This window comes from Sturnus vulgaris, chromosome 9, assembly GCF_052056855.1.
Source record: "Sturnus vulgaris isolate bStuVul1 chromosome 9, bStuVul1.hap1, whole genome shotgun sequence".
NCBI classification, from domain to species: Eukaryota; Metazoa; Chordata; class Aves; order Passeriformes; family Sturnidae; genus Sturnus; species Sturnus vulgaris.
Window position 1 is genome coordinate 24,257,409 of NC_142251.1, and position 20,077 is coordinate 24,277,485.

General features: G+C 42.6%; 1 protein-coding gene across 1 annotated transcript in view; it reads left to right on the forward strand.

The window, feature by feature from the left end:
* Window positions 1–11,584: 11,584 nt before the first annotated feature.
* Window positions 11,585–20,077, forward strand: part of RGL1 (ral guanine nucleotide dissociation stimulator like 1) — a 54,056-nt gene continuing 45,563 nt past the window's right edge. Inside the window, exons 1-2 of the mRNA XM_014886731.2 lie at window positions 11,585–11,695; window positions 12,581–12,691. Of these exons, the coding sequence (XP_014742217.2) occupies window positions 11,669–11,695; window positions 12,581–12,691 (138 nt within the window). The 5' untranslated portion in view covers window positions 11,585–11,668. The remainder of the gene's footprint in view (window positions 11,696–12,580; window positions 12,692–20,077) is intronic.

A 20,077-nucleotide genomic window follows, 5' to 3' on the forward strand; every position in this document is an offset into this window, starting at 1 on the left:
TCTAAATACTATTGGAGGAACTGCTTTCCTAATCCCTCAGCTGCAGACTGAACCAGAGGAATCTGTCATTTGTCCACTGAGTGGGCTGAGAGCTGGCAACAAGGTTACAGGGAAGGCAATCCATGATGATTAAAGAAAAGGAGGTGGGAGAGGAGGAAGGAGACCCATCCTGCAATGGAGATGCAATTTGTGAGTGTTGTGGTGACACTGCCGTAGGAAAAGGCTGGACCTTCAAATTGGAGTTGAATTGCCTTGGAAGGCCAACACTATTCCCTGCCCTAGTCCTTCCTCCCCTCACTAAACCTTCAGTAGCCAGGCTGTTGTAAGGGGTAGATAGTCTTATCTAGATCTGATTAGTGATGAGAGGCAAGTAAAAAGGTCACCTTTTCTTAAAAGGAAGAAATGAGTAAAGCTGAAAAAGAGGGGGAAATGCAAGACTGGAGTGTTATCCAGTATCACTGTCATAAAAACTCAAAAATATATCCCTGTCTGAACCCAATTATCAGCCTTGCCTGACTTCCCTGGAGATTTAACTCTTGGGTCTCTTCCAGAACTCAGCTATGACCTCAGATGCTTTGCATTTTGGTATTTAATCATAAGGAAATTAGCAAGTAATATACGGATTTTCAAATTAAAGCTCGAGGAGCAGTCTGATTGAGAATAGGAGGATTTAATGGCCTTGGATTAAATTTTGGCTTTCCAGGCACTTGTAAACAGACATTGTTTCTCAGGAAAAAAAGTAATGTCCATCAAAGTAATCTTGAAGGCTTGAGAGATGTGGTGATAGCTGCATTGTTAGAATTGCTTGTGGAAAGGGATTTGCAGTAAATCTCTTGGTGTTCAGATTAAACTGGACAATATCCTTACGAGTCTGCATGGCAGCTGTTGGGATTGCAGACACAGAATTATCCACAACCATCCACTGGCTTTTCCAGGCCTCTGGTGGCTCAACTGGTTACTGAGTCCTGTGTTGTGTGAGCAATATAACATCTTACCAGAGTCCTTGTGCACTTCTTTGCCAGTGATTCTCTGTTAGTCTCAACCTCTCTTTTTGTAAGGCTTTGTTCTGGGGCTGCCAGGCCTGAATAGAGAGTAGGAAGTGACTCCAGCTGCTTTCCTCGTGCTGACATTCTGTGCCGAACAGGAATTGCTGAGCAAAGAACATCATTTCCCCAGAGAGGTTTGCTGGGGTAGCACAAAGGCAGTCTGGTGGTTTTTTCTTTAATTAGAAGTTCCTGCCAAATACTGTCATCAAGGGTTGGGGGGGAAGGGAGAGAGGGAAGAATACACAAAGTCTGGAGTCCACTTGGAAGAGCAAGAAGCCTGCCTGGGAGTTTAAGAGCAGTGCTTTCTCTACAGAACTCTTGCTTCTTAATTTATAACATCTTAGCCAGAAAAGACGGCTGGGATTTTTTTCTTCCTTCCCTCTTCCGTGGATCTTGGTTCTGACTGTTATTTCTCCAACAGAATTGGAGGGATTATGCAACTTTGCACTTGGTTTTGGACTCGCCAGTGGAACAAAAATAAGCAGAATTCCTTTTCTTAAGTGGGTGCCAAATTCTCAAGTGACACATCATGCCACGTTGTGGTGATGAATGCACGGCTGGCTGCTTGCACGGCTGGAGCTTAAATTCTCAATTTTTCTTAAAAAAAATGATAATAAGGTTGTGACTTCTTTGCTGTCTTTTTGCTTTGCAAAGGAAAGGTTTAGAAAACAGTCCCTAAAGAATAATTGACATGTATTTGTGAGAAGAGGAAGATATGGAGCCATTTCACTTCTTGCTGCAGCTTTAATCCAGGATGAATCTGTAATAACTGAAACATACTGGGACCTGATGCTGTCTGGTGTGCTGGATGGGGAAAGCATTAGGTGGTTTATTCCATTCCTTAGTGCACTGGTGACCACTTTATTTGTACTTTTGTATTATTTTGTAATGTTGGACTCTTTCTTGCGTTCTTGCTGGCACAATTACCAAAGCCTTGCCTTGCAGTTTGAATAGGCCTTTCTAGCAAGGAGGCCTCAGGTCAGAACTGATCTGTGGATGAAAGATTTTATGCTTAAACTCGTTTTTTTGAGGATGTTGCAAAATTTCTGTAATGCAGAAGGCAGATATGGGTACACCAGAATTGAAAAATTGCCTATCTAGTGCATCTATATGTCATGACAATTCAGCTGTGGAAAAGTACAGAGTAACTTTACCACAAATGTTCCTCCATGGATCTCTCAGTGTTCATCTTATAACCCAAAGTGAAAGAATTTAATATTCCTTTGGGTTTTTGGTGTGTAGTTTGATGGTTTTTAATGTGTATTTTATAATTATCTAGGTTCTGATTTCCAGCTCATCTCCCAGAGCATAGTAACATATTGCACAATTAATTTGCTGTTTATAGTATGTCCCTGAAAAGAGGCTCTTCCATCCTGTTTATTCCTGAGTTTCCAGCTGATCTCCACAGAACAAAACAGTGGCTTCTGTGCCAACTTTTGTTACAATTTTGCATAACAGTGTTCAACTTTGGCCAATTTTGATGGTTTTGGGTTTTGTTGAGGAAGTCTTTCTGTAAAATTTCAGAAATATAAGTATGTCATCTTAGTACAATGGATAGGGTTTGAGTTTGCTAAGTAAGTTGTCAGTAGGCTAGATGCTAGACCTGAATTTTCTCTAAAATTTTCCACTCTGTTAGCACCTATACAAGAGGATTTCCTCTTCACAAGGTTTTGGGTTTTATTTTGCTTTTTGGACTTTGTCTAATTCTTTGGTAAAGATCATCTGGAAGAGAACTGGGGGAACTGTCAAAACACAGGTTGTTTCCTGTCATTGTCTGGAGAATTGTGGGCTTCCATCTCCTTCCTGTCTTTTGTTCCTGGGTTGATAATGTTGTCTTTAAACAAGTTCAAACAAAAATAGACGTAATAGACCTGGAAATAGAAACTAGAATCCTTAAATGAATGTCTTTGGTGCCTGAGCACAATGTGCCAATAATAATAATAAAGCCAGGTGATCCCAGAGGGGAGTGAAGTGTTTACAGCCTGTGGGTCTAATCCTGCCACGTTTCCCTTGCAAAGTGAATCTGCTGAAGTCACCAGCAGCACTTCAAGGAAGTGACAGATGGATGACAGCAGCAGCCAAGTAGCACGAGGGATTTCTTTTTAGCTGGAGTGTGCTGCTCCCAAAAATTCACAGCATTTTTAATAGGTGTTGATCATTTGTTCAAGTGAGTTGTGCTTTATTACTCTACATCTCAGTGGCACCAGTGGAAGGAGTGTTGGATGTTGGACTTGGATCCAGTGTAAAATCTGTCCATGCACTGTAACATCACCTAAAGGTCACAGCGAGGGTTTATGCCCTGTCCTGGAACATCTGCAAGTAGGCAGGAATCTGTCTCAGAGCATGGCATGAAAATCAAAAGGCAGAACAGAGGTAAAACAAACAAGGGGAAGGATGTAGGGCAAAGTATGAAGGTAAATACCCACAAAAGAAAGTATTTATAGATCACTAGTGATATGCCTCAAAAAGGGCTGTGCATTTTTTAAACATCTGTTCGTAAAGGAAATATTGCTTCTGTCCCATTGTCGTGAACTACAGATGCATTTCTGGCATCAGGATAAAGGTGCATCTCAAAGCTGGATGTATCATTTTGAAATGGGTTACCAAGGGTATAGTGTTAGTGTATGAAAGACAAAGCCTTTATCCTTGGGGAGCTTCTGGTAAGCATTGATCTGTGAGAAGAAGCACCAGTAGAGATGAAAAGCTTCTAAAATGAAAATAAGGAGAGTCAAAAAGTGAGATTGAGTTTTGAGGAGTCTTAAAAGTGAGTATTAAATAAGTAAATGAGAAAGAAAGTCTAAATGCTGCTTTTTTACAGGTCTGATGAGTAGGAATGTGAGCTTTGGAAAGCTTGGAGTCTGCAGTAAGTAGAAGACAAGAATCACAGCAGCAGAAAGGGAAAAAATGGGAGTTGACTTATGCTGATAAAGGCATTTGTGCCTCCCCAAGCAAAATAGGCCACTTCCAAAAACATGTTTAACACTCATATATTAAACCAGAGTGCCACTGTATGTGTGGCTGGCACGGCATCTGATGGACATGACTGAGCCTCTTCCTTATCCATGTTGTGACTTTACTCAATTGTTGCATTTCACGAGAGAGAGAACATAATGAACATTAGAAGTAAATGTGTTGCTGTCTGCAGTTCAAAACTGCCTTTGTCTTGCTTTCAAACAGTTACATAATTTCTTCTCCAAGGGGGAAACTTGCTGTAGAGTTTTTAGATGATGAAAGAACAACTCCCCTGAGGAAGATTAATGGAAGCTGAAGAAGGCAAGTCACTGTTGTACAGGCGTCTGTATGTGATTGAAGGATATTTTAGAGATGGAGGAGGTAAAATCAATCAAAGAAAAAAGTAACTCAAAACCCCCAAACCCAGTCTCCCCAAACCTGGATTTTATTGCTCTACACTCAAAAGATATAATTTCTAATTTAGAGATTCCTCTGTTCAAGGCTGAAGTAGTTAGTAAAGCCCAAAATTTTGTTTGAGGAATATGTATGATGAAAAAACATGATGTGATTGCAGAGGGACCACTATATCTATTTCTAGAGTTATCTGTTACATATTTACATAAACATATTTGTTTATGATTGTCTTGTTTGTGGCTCCTCCCTGCTCTAAAGGAAGCTGTGGAGAAGCTTTCTGATTTAATAGGAGTCTGATTTAATATGGCCTCCTGGGCACTGTAGAAGGTGTATAAAATCTTTGTAGGATTCGGTGAAGTCAAATAGAATGAATTTAGCATCAAAAACGAGACCTGTAGAAAAGATGAATTGTTGCTTCCCTTCAATTATTTCCCTTTTAGGCCAATGAGGAGGAGAAAAAAGATGACAACTCTGGCTTACTGTTGTCTGAGGGCTGAGAAAACTTTTGGGTCGGTAAACAGCTTGCAAGACTTTGTTCTAGATCTGGCTGAGAAAATTGTCCGTGATGTGTAACCATCTCCAGCATCCAGAAGATCTCTCTGATATGACAGGCATTCAGCAGGCTCCTTAAATCAGGGTCTAGGAACTTCTGAGTATCCTGAAACATGTCCCACACTAAAGGAGGGGACACAGTTCTCAAGTTTAATATCGATCATTTAGACTAAAAAAGCAAATAACATAAACTGTGATTAGATTACAAGGATTTATTATTAATTGATGCCTGTTATTTTATTCTTAGAGGTCAAGAAAATGCAAGTGTTAGGATTTTTTGTAGGAACAACATTTAAATTCAAACTCTTCATTTACCCATTGTGGACACTAAGTGTGTGCATGAAGGGAGTGAATCAAACCTAAGACATGCTGCCATCTGATTATAACCCAATGGGTGGGAGGGACAAAGTCCTTGGGCTTTGAACTAGTTAGATATAAATACAGAGCTCACTGGAAAAGGTCTGCTCAGAGGGACAGGGGCCCCCAGACAAAAGGGGAAGTAGTCCCAGTATCCTAAATAAAAAACACTCCAATATAATTAATAAGCCCAGAGTGTTCTGGGGAGTGCTTGGATTAAAGGATACTGGAGTGATACAAGCTTCTAGGGGAGGAAATAGTTCTCTTTTAAGAGGAAAAACGAAGAAGACTCTGTGCCAGAATTAGGAGATGAAGATCCTTATAACCAACAAAGATTTATCCTGTTTAAACATACTGTAATAGGGCCATAAAAGGCATGTGTGTAGTATATCTGTAATCAAAGCAAAATGAAACTGGGCAGAAGAGAAGTTTTGAGAACTCCTTTAATCAAACAGTTAAATTTCTTATTCTGCAAACTGAAGCTTGCTCAAAAAGAATAGGAACCATGGCAAGTAATTTGGGAATGAGGGGGAGGATTGAGTACTTACTAGTCAATAATATAAATGATAAATTTGTAAATGTACTGAAAGTAAGAAGCTTCTTATGGAGAATCTTCTTGTGAAAACAAGAGAGCAGTGAGGGAAAATCAGCATTGTGCTAAATCTACCAATACATGTTTGTGCAATGGCAAATTTAATTATTATACCTGACTTAGGTGCAGAAAAAGAGATCTGAAACACAGTGAAGACAATCTTTCAAGTAACAATATGAGAGCCCTTTGATTTATATTATATGTGACATGAAGATTTTGGCTTGGGCATTTTGATATGTTGTGTTATGGCACTGTTGTGTTCTTGTACAGATGAAGTATGTATTGCTGGATATATTAGCCTTCTGTTCTCAGTCTTCCACAACTTTTTGTTGGAGAAGGCAGGGATAATTTATATCAGTTCTGCATAGGCACTGAGGTTGATTCAGGTGCCATGATAATGGAATCGATGTCAGGAGAGTTACCCATAGTCAAATTTGTAATTGAGCAGTGCCTTTTTATATGATTAAACTCTTTGCAGAGAGTTTTAAAATTGTTCAAGTAAGGCCCTTGGCCTCTGCTCAAAGGTGAACTTTTTGGAAAGTTTGAGTGAAAACATTTCATCCATGTGTGAATATGAGGAGAGTGGAAAACTACTTTTCCCCTCTGTAAAGATTTTTTGCTGCCGTCTTTTGAACAGCTCTGCAGTGTGAGTAGTTGAGGCCTGTGGGCTAAAATTTGGCATTGAAATAGCCATAACTATGAAGTGCCTTAGTTTTGGCTTTGATTTGACTGGGTTGTGAGCCTCAGAAAACAATGTTCTCAGCATGCACTCCAGGGTGTTGTTTCTTCCTTCAAAGCTGGTGAAATATGCAGCAGAGAGGATTTACTGTGAGCAACTGAGGAGCTCTGCAGCACAAAATTAGAGAAAGATGCTGCTCTGAAGCTGCAGGGTCATGTGGGCATGGAACAGGAACAAGAGACCTCTCAAAGCTCTTAGGGTTTACGAAAAGTTTCTGGGTGTTTTGTGATCCATGAAACTGAAAGTCTAGGAATTCTGAGTGCCAGGACCTGCAGTCTCCGCTCCTGCAGGTCACTTCCAAGGACTGCAGGGAGTGAGCAGGGATAAGGTGTGGGTGAGCAGGGATAGGGCTAAGCCCAGACTCAGGCACACAGGCACAACTTGCACTCCTCTGGAGGCAGAGGCTCAGGGAGTACAATACACTGCTGTACAATACTCCCCACGACATGGCAGGGGTGCACTTTCCCAGAAATGTGCCCCTGGTTTTACATGCAGGATTGCTTTGAAGGCTTTCCCAATGGGAGTTCAGGGACTTGCTGTTCCTGAAGGAGATATGCCCCCCAGATCTGAGATTATGTCCCTTTGGACAGCACAGCCTGTGAAACAGTGCATGCCTATCTAATTGCAATCACATGTGAAATCAGAGGGCCAGGGATGGCTGGATGTGCTTCCTTAACTACATAATTTTTTGACTTAGCATAGTTAATTATGCAGCCTTATGAATCATTAATTTAGTTTTATGTATGGGAGCTCTGATGTATTTCCTCTGGCATTTTACAATGAAGCTGGTTAATATTTGCAATTACTTGAAGGCTTCTGTTTAGTTCTGGTGTCCAGGAAGACAGATTATCATGGACTTGTGTGTCTGGTCCTTTACTGAGCTGCAATGGCATTATCACATCTTTTGGAGTGAGGGGGGAGCAGTGTTCTCCCTTTTGGACAGGGCAAGGCTTGCAAAGGTTGCAGACAGTCAAAAAGCAGGCATAGAGTGTGTAATGTAGCATTTTGTTTGCTTTGATTAGTTAGTAGTTTGTAATTGAAATTCAGTGTTTGCTTCTAACAACTTTTCTGACTGGCTGATGTGTAATGATAGTGCATCTCAATCATTTAAAGAATATATATATCCAATATATATAACCAGATGAGGCAGATGGAAGACCTGGCTCACCTCTGCTCCCTTCTGCACCAGCTCACAGCACGTGCAGAGCATTGCCCGTGCTGATGGAAATGTGAGGTATGTGCCTGTGAGGTGCTTTGTGCCATAAAGGACCTTCAGGAGATTGCAGTGCACTGAATATAAAGCAGCTCTAAAGCAGCCCATGACAAACTAACTGTGTAATGGAGTGGGAACCTGGAACCTGGGTGTGCACAATGTAAAGGAACACTTCCAGGGGAATCCCCTGTAGTGCCTATGGTGAAGAGCTCTCTGCTGCTAAGCTACATGTCAGAGTGGGCTGTCAAAGAAACACAATATAAAACTTACTTGTCTGGATTTTTATAGTGTCTGAATTATCTAACTTTTGTGGTTCACCTGCATATAATTTTTTTTTAGTTTCAGTCTCCAGAACTGTAGGCCACAGCACCTGTTAGTTATCAAATTGAGAGCATGTGCCATAAAGAAAAAGCAAGAACTAAGTATAGTTTAAAGAAACCAGATGAATAACAATTAATGAGATAGTCTTAATAGAAACAGTATTTATTTTCTTTTGTAGGCACTCACTTCAAAGGCATCATTCATTGTAGGGGTGTCTCTTTGGACAGGCTTTATTCTATATGATGGATTCTTGTATTTCCTATGGAATGAATAGAGTATCTCATGGAATTTTATTTTTCAATTAACAGGTAATGCCCTTGAGGTGACATTGCTTTGGAGAATAAGGTAATACTATAAAAATGTTGACAACAAAGGCATAGTTATTAGGAAGTGTCTTGCATAACCAACACACAACCAGTTCTGGCTCCCAGCCTACTCAAGCACCAAGGAGTGGAAATGGCTTGAGCTGGCACTGCCATTGAAAGGACCTTCTTGAAACCATGGCTTAACAGTGGTGTGGTTTTTCTCCCATCTCCCAGGGAACATCCTTGCCCAGTGAAGGTGAGCAACATGCACACCTCAGATACATGGCTTTGTCCTTTTATGCTGTGTGATTTCTTTCCTGGAGAAGCTATCAGGGATCATTCTTACATCACCTTGTTGCTTTGTCCTTTTCCTTTGCTGTCCCAAGTATTTTCCATATTCGGGTATCTTTGACTTCTGTTTCCTCCTCTCCTCCTGTCAGGCCCCGAGCAGGGGCAGTCAGACAAGCTGTTCTTTATTTCCAGCTGCTTTATAGATCTTGTGCTTTGTCTTCCCATGCAGGCGTCTGTGTGCCAGCTGTAGCAACAGCTGAAACGCAGGGAAAATCATCACTCTGCCACTACCTTATTTCTCTGTGGACAGTCAGCCAGCTCTTATTGGGCTGTAAGTGGTCAATGATCTGCAGTCTGAGAGATTTCCAGACCTCAAAGTATTTTCTTATATAAGATTTCACTGTGAGAAGTGTAAAGTGGCATTCACAAGTGGATTTGTGCTTTTCTCTTGTTGCGAGTGGGAGGGAATGTGTGCTTAGATGTATTAGAGGAACAATTCTGCTTCACTAAAAAGGGCAGGCACAGGGCTTGATTATGGCAGGAATGTAGTTATTGCATGTGAACATGATTTGGAAAGAACCAAATGTTTAACACAGTGTTGACGGCATGGTTCATTGGTGCAGATCAGTTTTGTGATTAAAGTCTGCTAAAAGTGCAACCTAGCAATTCTACTAAACTGAGTTGTAGACTCTTCTTTCTCCTTTTCAGGCTTCCTTCTGTCCTTGAAATCTTTACAGAACATATTTTAGATTACTCAGAGCTTGGTTGGTCTTCATGTTTACCTGTGCATTCAGCTCTGTCTCTGGGTCTCAAATAAGTGGTTGTATGCTATATAATGGATTTTAAATCTAATTAAGTGTTACATATGCTTTTTCTCTTTTCCAATATTAAATAATCAGTGTTTGCATATATACGGCAGATTTTAGGGGCCTTGAAATATCCTTTTCCCAAGGCAGACAGTTATCAATAGAATGTCTGATTACTGCCCCTTCTGTAACCTTTCACTGTGACATGATTGGACTCAGTGATCTTAGAGATCGTTTTCAATCTAAACAATTCAATGGTTCTAAAGTCTGGGCACTGTACCTCCCTAAAAATAATTTGTGAAGAGAATCTAACTCTGTGCAAGACTAATGGCAAATCCAATGTATAAAAATGGTATATTTCTGCTGCTTGCTAAACTCTATGAGGTCATATGCTGCTCCTACCCACTGGAGGTTCTCTCTATCACTTGTCAGTGGCCAAGAGGATTCAGAAACATCATTTCTGAGAGGGCAAGTGCTCTGCCTTGAAAGTCCTGAGCTTGTCTGTCCATGAGATGTTCTGTAAGGATTCAGTCTGAAACATGTGATTCAAAAGAAGTAAAATTGAACATCATCACACAAAAAAAGCTTTTATTTCAGAGTAATTTTTTGGCTTTGGTGTTGTATTTCGTGTGGCTGGATATGCATTTGCATATGCTGGTATGTTGGTCCTGTTCAATGGCAATTTGCTCTGCAGGTACTCACACACCTGCTGGGCTGGCCACGAGGGATTGAACGCACACGCCGCTTTCTGCACATTAAAATTACGATGTGGAAGAGTGGTTTGCAAAATCTAAAGCATTCAGAATGCTCTTTGCAGTTTTACAGGAGAAGCCACAGGACTTGAAGAAATCTACACTTCGATTTGTAGGTGCAGGTTATTGATTGTTTATTCCAGATCACTTCAGGATCACACATGTAAACTAACAGCACAGCCTGGGAAGTGATCACATCAGGGCACCTGTGACCACACAGCTCAGTCCTGGTTTTGTAGCTGAAAATAATATTCCTTGCTTCTGTGTAGTTCCTCGTGTTAAGAGGTAGAAGTGCTGACAGCCCCCGAAGCCTGCAATGCTCCTCAGGTCATCGGTACTAACAGTGGTGAAAATAAAAGCAGGAACATGCTGGAGGTTAGTGTGGGGCTTTGGGAGGTCTGTTTCAATTCTTAGCACTTTCGTTGCCTTGCATGGGAATTTGTGCACTTGAATCATCCCTATTATAAGTCCCAAAGAGTAGGTAACTAAAGACAGCTCAGGAGGCTATGAAGTTAGTGGGGTTTTTCGGGTATCTTGAGATCGTCGTGTCAGCAGGCAGGTGCCTACAGCTAGAGCATCTAGAGAGGCGCTCATGGAGGCTTCTTTGAGAGCGACATAGAATAAAAGTGAGGACAGTGTCGGCGATTGCCGGGCAGGGCTTGCTAAAACATTCAACGTCCTTACTTCCCAACTGGCAGAAGTAAGTTTTTTAAGTTAAGCACAGCTTAAAATTCCTTCCTTACAGCAGTCCGAACACCTGACTCACGGTCGCCTCTGCTCCTCTCCGCCCCACCCGAGCACCGGCAGAGTAGAGAGGGGAGGGAAGGGAAGGAGGGAAAGAGAAGCGAGACCAAGAGGAGGCGCTTCCCTGGGAGCCGGGCAGGACGCGGCCGCTGCAAGCGGTGACGAGCGGGCACTGCCCGGGGCAGAGCGGTGCTCCGAGCTGGCACTGCGGGGGCAGAGCGGGCACTGCCCGGGGCAGAGCGGTGCTCCGAGCCAGGACTGCCGGGGCAGAGCTGGCACTGCCCGGGGCAGAGCGGTGCTCCGAGCGGGCACTGCCGGGGCAGAGCGGGCACTGCCCGGGGCAGAGCGGTGCTCCGAGCGGGCACTGATGGGCGCAATTCTCCGAGCTGGGCTGCGGCCGTAAACAGGAAACCCTGCGCGGGCCGGGCCGAGGCGGCGCCAGGCACGGCCGCCTCCCCCTGTCCGTCCGTCCGTCCCTCCCCCGGCCCGTCCCTCCCGCTCAGCCCAGGGGCCGCTCGGCTCGGCCCGGCCCGCGGCGGGCGCAGCGCGGCGCGTCCGACCAGGCGCCCGGGAAGCCACCGAGGATGAAACTGCTGTGGAGAGCGAAAATGGTAACCGGCTGTCCCGTCCCCTGCCCTGCCGCGGCCCCGCTGCCCAGCGATGCTCAGTGCCAGCGATGCCGTGCCCGGTGCCGGACGATGCTGTGCCCGGTCCCGGCGATGCTGTGCCCGGTGCCAGGGGTGCCGTGTCCGATGCCAGATGCCTTGCCCAGCGATGCTGTGCCTGGTACCGGGATATGCCGTGCGCAGCGATGCCGTGCCCGGTTCCGAGCAGAGTCCCTACATCATACGTTCGCTGGAAATTCGGGACACATTGCACTCTGCTTTATTATCTCCAGCTTTTTATTTACGAGTTTTAACCGCTCTCTTCCCCCGCTCTCCTCCCCCGGGTCTAAAGCTGCTTGGGTTTTTTTCTTGTTCTTGAAATAATAGGTTTTTGGAAGAGCAAATCACAAGCGCTTTAGATCCCTCCTTCTCAAGAGAATTGAAATGTCGCTGTGTTTTAAATGCTCTGTAGCTTCAAAGATTCAAGGCTGCCGAAGTAGTTAATCAGTTTTAAAAGTGCGAATCCTTTCCTAAATGAAAGGCCAAAGAGATTAATTGCTGTAGAAAAGGGGAGAGGAAAGAGACGACTGCTAATCAAAACCAAACTCTTTCCTTAATGCAACTATTTAAAATATGTGCTAGTCTGGGAAAAACAGTTAAATAGGAAGTTAGGGTACCTCGATACCACAGGAAAGGACAGCTTGCCAAGAATATCTCGAGTGTTCCCTCAACCTAAGGGTATCCTGGACTGCTTTGATTGTTGTGTTTACTTTGTGCTGCCCATCTCCTCTGCTCTGCCTGGAGCAGCAGAGCACCTGGGATAGATTGCGGTCAGCATAAGGGGGAGAACGGTCCTTTTCATCTTATTTTTCTTTCTCCTTTTCCTGGCAGACCACATTTCAGGATGGGGGTGAAGAGGTAGAAGATGGAGCTGTCTACAATGTCACCCTTAAAAAAGTGCAGATTCAGCAGGCTGCCAACAAAGGAGCAAGGTGGCTGGGGGTAAGTGAGGCTAGCACGGGGGAATTGGGGAGGGCTGCTCATGGACTTCGGAGCCGTCTCCAGGGAGCTGAATTCCACAGGAATTGTTACAATATTAACTTGTAGCACTGACTCCTCTCACTAGTCAAAAAAAAAAAAAAAAACAAAAAACGAAAAAACCCAAACCAAACACTGAACTAGTCTGCCTGGGTCATCTGAAATAACATTCTCCTTGTGTTGACTTTTCCTCTTTTCTTGACCTGTAAAAACACGGCCAGCTGTGGCCATGTATCAGGTGATTCTTGGTGCAGAAATAAGGATCTTAGTTTATGGCCCGAAAAGCTGAACATTTAACAGTTATTTCAGACTCGTTATGGCTTGTTTCTGCTGTTAGGAACCTATCTCAGGTTGCCAAACAAAGAGTTATGTTATTTTGACTGGTGAAAGTCCCTCAAAGTCAGCAGAACTTCCTCTGAACTCTAAGGGAATATTGGTTTGGGTCTTATTTCTGTATTGCTTTCTTAGCTAGATGAGAAATTAATTGCGTTTCTGCAAGAATTACAGCAATGCACTGGTTTTCAAAGCACGAAGGCTTTAATAGTAAGTAAAATGACCTTAAATGCACACAATTGATTTGACATGCTGCTGAGTGCCTTCACCTTTATCAGGCCAAGTCCCCAGTTGATAAAAAATGTCCTCACTTCATTGGAAGCAGTGCAGCTGTGGCAGTTGGGGCTAGGTCTGCAGGAGATACCTATAACTTTCATAGTATTTTGTTGTGTTTATTTTTTTTTCTTTGGGATCAAAGGCAGTAATATAAGAAGTTGCCTTGATGTAGTATCCATGTTGGTATGTTAAAGGCTTTTAAAACAGCCCTGAGATTTATGTCCAGTCATTTTCTTGTGAAGCTCCTGTGACATGAAGCAATACAGCAGAGCTGAAACAAGAGTCTGGAAAAATAAGCAAATTCTGTCCTGCATACAGATAGTGCTTAGAGTCTCCCCTTCCCATGTTTCCAAGAAGTACACAGAGTACTAATCAGAACAGATAATTTGAAATCTGCTTCCTTTGAGTGGCAGATTTCCCATTTCTACCTCCTGTTTTTACCAGGAAAAATACTACCAAATATATGTGAGCTCCTGCAACTTTCTCAGCTGGTTTTGTGTAAGAGGTGAAAATCATTTTGAACGTGTCTGTCCCATAAACATAGTTTAGAAAAATAGATTTTTTTTCCTGCTTGGGCTGTGTTGTTCCTTGTAATAGAAGGAGTTTGCCAGGCCTAGGTCCTATTCTCAAAGGAAGGGAACATGTATTTTTTTGTGGTTGTCCCCACAGCTGATGCTGCCCATCCCAATAGGAGAACCAGGGACTGCAAGGTCAGGGCAGTGACTCTCAGGTTCCTGTGGCTGTTGTTATTTTTTTCAGGTTAGAATGTTTGTGGGGAGGGAGACAATGTGTCAGAAATCCACACCTGTTCCGGGCATAAATCTGTGACTTCGGCTTGCAGTCTGGCCTCTTTCATGAGCAAAAAAACCCCAAATCTTACCTGTATTATTTAAAAATATTTTGGAACATATGGGCTGTTTGTTTCCCTTCAGCTCTTCAGAACATAAAGTATTTTAAGCTCTTCTTGTGATCTTGTTTTATTAATGGCTTTTTTGTGGTCCTGAAATCAATAAATAGCCTCTAACCCAGGGCATTATTTATGAAGAGTCATCCCTGCCCCCAGCAATCTGGCTTTGAAAAGCCAGATTGTCTCTTTTAGAACAGTCATCAGGTGACTTTTATTTTTTTTTTTAATCTGGAGTTTATAAGGGTTTATGATTTTTTTCTATGCTTTGAAACTCATTAACACTAAATTGGAAAGGTGTTGGATTTAGCAATGTTGGTAGTAATTTTTTTGATGGTGCTCTAAGTCAGGCTTAGGTTGAAGACTCAAGGTCAACAACCTATTTGTACATCAGCAAGTATTGAGCCTTCACAGTAACAAACATAGTAACTCTTATTGATCATATGCATGCCTGGATTTACTTTTTAAAAAACTTTTTCTCAGTGTCAGTTTGTGTCCTGTAAAAGTCCACTTGCCAATATGACCCCTTCTGAGGCACTGAGCTTCTCCTGGTGTGTTGTGGCAGGTCAAGTCTAATAAACCTTCCTTTAAATTCTCCATCCTAAGAACCCATCCAGGGTCACTGAATGGTTGGCCCTGTAATGAGAGAATGGATTGTTTAAAGGCCAATCATAAGATTCCAACTAAAGCACCATAAACACTTGCCTACTGAAATACAGAAATGTCTTTCTTGTGTTTCAAACTTCTACAACTAACAAAAGGAAAAGAGAAACAGGCTGCAACTTAAGCAGGCATCAGCAGTTCTGAAACTTTCAGAAGTGTGAAGCTTTTGGATAATCACTGAATTTCTTAGCTTTAAATTTAATATTAGACATCAAAGGATGCCAATAATAGCCACTGCTTTTGTCACCACATACTTAGTCACTAAATATTTAGTGAAGCTTAAGACTTTAAGCACTAGTGTATTAGGGAATATTAAAAGCTCTAGTGGGAGCTCAGTACTGTTAGAGATGCTGCACTAAATCACTGTTTTGACTTAAAAGAATGTGCAGACATGGTATTTAAACAGGATTGTCTGTACATATGTCTTAGCTGATAATTGGTGTCAAAGCTTCGAAAGTCATGTGTACCTTCTAGAAATATTGAGAGAGAATCCCTCCCAAACATAATGGATTCAACCAGAGAAAGCATGAATGCTTTTTTTTTTTTTTTTTTTAATAAAGTGGGTTTTGGTCTCTCCGGGATAGATTTTGAGTTACAGAACAAGCTACAGAAGCCATGGAAGCTGAGATACATGGCCTGATATCTTTGGGAGAGAAAAGGATAGAGAAGTAGAGATCTGTACATATGGAGAGCACATACTCAGAAGAGGGGATGAAGAAGATTTGGGGTGGACAGTCATCATCAGTTTGAATGGCATTATGTCAGGCTAGAGAAAAAGGCATATTGGTAACTGGAAGGGAAGGTTTAGGAGTGCATCGAGGTTAGATTATGTGGTTAGAAAGAGAATGTTGTGTTTTAAAACTTTATTTTCAGAGCGAGCCTGAAAAATGGGATTCAGCTTTCCTTTGAGGATGTGAATGCAGCCCATAGGGAGGCTGGATGTCAAAGAAGGTGGTGCTATTGTCCGTGAAGAAAAGGCACCAAAGCATAAGAGACAAATGCTCTGGGGGAGCTTTGATCTTGAAATGACAGCCAGGTACCCGTGAAATGAAACAGAGACGAGTTGAGTCATACTGTAGCCAGAAGTAGTTAAGAACAGCCAAACAGTGGATGTAAAAGTAGATCAGCCCCTAAATACCTGAATTTCTGTGGCCAGGAGCAATATGCTGACAGTGCAATGGAATGGCACGGGGAGGTGAGCTCCAGCTGGTGATCTATGGGAAACTGAACAGTCAAAGGAAGAGAACGGGAAAAGCAGCGAATGGAGAAGTAAGGGGGAACTGGAGGAGCTGGAAGAGTGGTGCAGGAAGAATAGAAGTATGGGTGTGGTGCAGGCGGGTGTAGGAAATAAAAGCAAACGAGGTTTTGAAATGCTGTAAAGTGACTATTGTCGAGCCCCCTGGTAAGCAGCTGGAGTGCTTTATCTCCCCCTTCCAGGAGTTAGGGAGGGCTGGGCAGCGGTGGCCCAGCCCTGGGAGAGGAGGGAATGGTGAGGAACAAACCCCTTAGACAGGAGGGGCTCTGAATATCTGCAAATGTCTTTCTTATCAGAGGCCTTCATCTGGGAAGGAGTGAGGAAGAGACCTGCAATGTGTGAGTGTTTAGTGGGGCAGGTCACAGGAAATGCAGCCAGGAGCTGGAGTTCCCCAAGCCTCAGTGGTGATTCTCCACACCTGAAATGATTGCTGGTTTTGAGAGTCCATCCTCACCGTCAAGTTTCTTGCTTTACTGATGGATGACAAGGACTCCTCTTCCTTTGAGTCTTAAATATCCAGATAATAGAGAAATAGTCTGCTCACTTATAGCCAGACTGCCTGGCTTCATTAGGCATGGATTACACATCTAGAGGAGATTTTAGAAACTTGCTTTTTACTTTTTGCTTTCTCTTTTTGGCTACAGCTGAACTTCTGTCTCTGGGGTTTGTTCAGGCAGAGATGGATGCAAAATATAGCTTGTCTTAAAGTGTCTTTAATATTATAATGCTGGGTGTATAGCAGAACGTGTTCTTCCAAAATTGTCAATGAACTGCTGTTAGAAGGGTGCTTTTCAGTTCCTTAAAATGCTAAAAGGGGGAAAAGCTGAAAAGTAGGAAATCTGTCACTTAATATTTGTGTGTTTTCTTAGCACTGCTATTATTTGATAATTACCTTTTCTGGGAATGTTGTGGTGTTTTAAAACTAAATTTTTAATTCTAAAAAATTCTGTTTAATGTAATTTTTTTTTAATTTAGTGCGAGTGATTGCCTTGCATGTAAAACTGCATGTGACCACAAGCTTGGCTTCTAAACACTTCCACAGTCACATACATTGGCAGGAAGTTTTGTGCTGGAGAGTTCAGACAGAAGAACATTGCAGAAACTTGTGGCTAACTAATCTGTATCCCAGTTGGGGCCTGGGACATAACTATCTCTCTGACTTGATCAATATGTCAGAAAAGAAGCTTTAGTCTGGATTTCTTTCTTTCCAGCACAGACATCCTAACTATGGGTTGAGATTTAAGTGGTGCCTGGAATCATCAACATTTAGGAAGAAGCAAAACCTCACATTTTCTCTGAGCCTGCTCCTGCCCTCCCACATACCCTTTGGAGCCAGCTCTGTGATTTCTTTTTCATCTTACCCTTAGATCCCAGATGTTCTGGTCGAGTGTAGTTTCCTGTGGAAGCAGCAGGCAAGGGCTTGGCTGATCGCTGTCCTTGCTGCAGCTTGCTGTTTTGTCTCTTGATTTAAAGCATGTGTTGGTCAATTTGGCTAAAGCAGACTCTTTAATCAGGTTCCCTCAGCCTGTCCTGACTGCCCAGACCAAGGCCAGGGTGTAGTTCTGGCCGTGTATTTGGCAGAAGGAGAAAAGGAGCTCCCAAGGAGCTGACAGGCTTCCTGTGGAAACTGAGCTGTGCTGCTGTCCACTCCAAAGTCTCTGAGGAGCTATCTTGGAGAAGGAAAAAGGACGGGGTGTGCTCACATTGGTCTTGCATGGGGGAAGATGCCTGTTGGGTGCTGGAGACCCACAGAATAATGTATTCAGAGGGAACTGAATTATTTTTCCTATAGACATGTACACAGTTATCCAAAAGAAAGCTTTGGCATCTCACTGAGCTTGTCTTTTGGTTTGGAGGAGGCTCTTTCCTCCTGTTCTTCCTTCAGTTGTGGGTGTAATAGTACCATGGTACTATTCATAGTCCTTATTAATGACTTCTCTTGGAATATTTTTCTCTTCACTTCCTGGTTTAGGCTCCAGGGATATCCTAAGTAGCAGTCTTGGATACAGTCATCAGCTGGTTAATAGAGGCTGTGTGTGCAACAGACACTCAAAAATGGAAACTGAGCCTATTAAGAGGTTTAAATAGGAAGCCTGAGAGATTATTGTCCATTACTTTCCCAGTTCCAAATCCAAAATGCATAATTAGAAGGGTGACTGGCTTTGTAGCACAGTGTTGTGCTCTCAGTTGAGTGCAAAACCTCTCACTCCAAGCTGCCAAAGTGTGACAGGGTGGCAGTTCTTTAATCCAGTGGTGTTACAGAGGCTGAGTTAGGGCTGGGATACCCTGGAATGGTCATGAGGAGCTAGGGAGAGAGAGGGGCAGCCTCCCTTCCTGGAGGACAGGGACACTTCTTGCTAATGATTCTTGTATTAAGTGGAATAACAAGAGATAAGGGAGCCTCTTGAGTAAAGTTGCTAGAGACTGTTCTGTTGCTGCACTGGTTGGGTGTATCTGCATTTTGGGTATCTCCCAGCCAGCCTGCTCATGGGCAAAACTTGCCCTTGGCATTTACCTGTGACATGCAGGATTAGAATGACATCCTGTGCTGTAATTGCTTTTCCCTGGGAATTCCTCTGACAGCCAGGATGACTGTTTTTTTTTTTAAATCTGCTACTTGGATGCTACGGGTTCTCCCTAAATTCCAGTGCCTTAAGTGTCTTGCTGCTGACATCACTGAATGTTATCTTCCTTGCTTTTTAAAGTATTAAGTGAAAGGAATAACCCCCAAATTTTGCTTGCTCTGCAAAGGAACTGGTGCTTTCTTTCTGAATGCTAGATCTAGGTCACTTGTTGGGTTAAGGAAGAGTTGGCAAGGAATGTGGCTATGTGTCATCAGAAGGCCTGTGAGATGCAGCACATGAACTGGACTGAGATGTTGTGCAGAGAACAGCCCTGGAGAAACCATTAGTTTCACTGTTTGGGTTCTGATGCCTTCATTTAAGGAACAGGTTGAAGCATTTCAAGTACGTTAGTCACACTTGGATTTAAATTTAACCTTGGTTAAGCTAATTAAAAGTACGTGTGTAAATGCATGCTTTGAACTTGCATCTTTTACTACTGCTGTTTTTTAAACATATAATTTCCTTTAGCCAGCACTGTAAAGGGGTGCACCTGTGTGAAGAAGCCAGCACAAAGTAGCCAGATCATGGCTTAGTCCCTTGGAGAAACCCCTTGGAGGGTTATTTTGTGTAACAGGGGTAAATAAATGCTAGGTGTGGATCCTGCTCTTGCTTGTCTTTAGTAGTCACTGTGTAGTGTCTTGTAAAGCAGGGGCAAAAGGTGTGTGATGTCTTAGTGTTAATACCACAATAAGACAGTACCAGAGATTGTAAAAGATGATTCCTAAAGGGAATTGGAACCTCATTACTGAAGCATTGAGCAGCTCATCAGCCGTTGTCTCAGGGAAGGTGTCACGGTTTGCTCCTGCAGTCTCCCAAAAGTACTTTTGCCCTTGATTTACCCCAAAAAGCACTATGTTCAGTGGCCATACAAGCTCTTCAGAAGTGATTTGTAATTCTACCTGGGTGGTACATTAGCATGTAGGGCTGAACTATAAAGTCTGTGTTAAGTTTTTATACCTTAGGAAATGAGAATTTTATTGATGTATATTTTAATTAATTAATTAATTTATTTATTTATTTTTAAATTTAAATAAAGTTTTAAAGCCAGAGTGAGGAATTAGATGTTTTGGACATGGAAATCCATTTACTGTTTATGGAAATCCTTTTACCTTGGGCCAAACTGAATCATGCTAGTGCCTGAGTACTGTAGTTCAGTTTAGCACCATGCCACTAATCAATTAGTGACAATTTAGGGACTGCAAGGAAAGCAGAAACATATCCAAGTGAAGTGACAATGGTCTTACATTCTTACAGCACCTTTCACCCAAATAACTTTCAAAGCATGGCTGCAGATT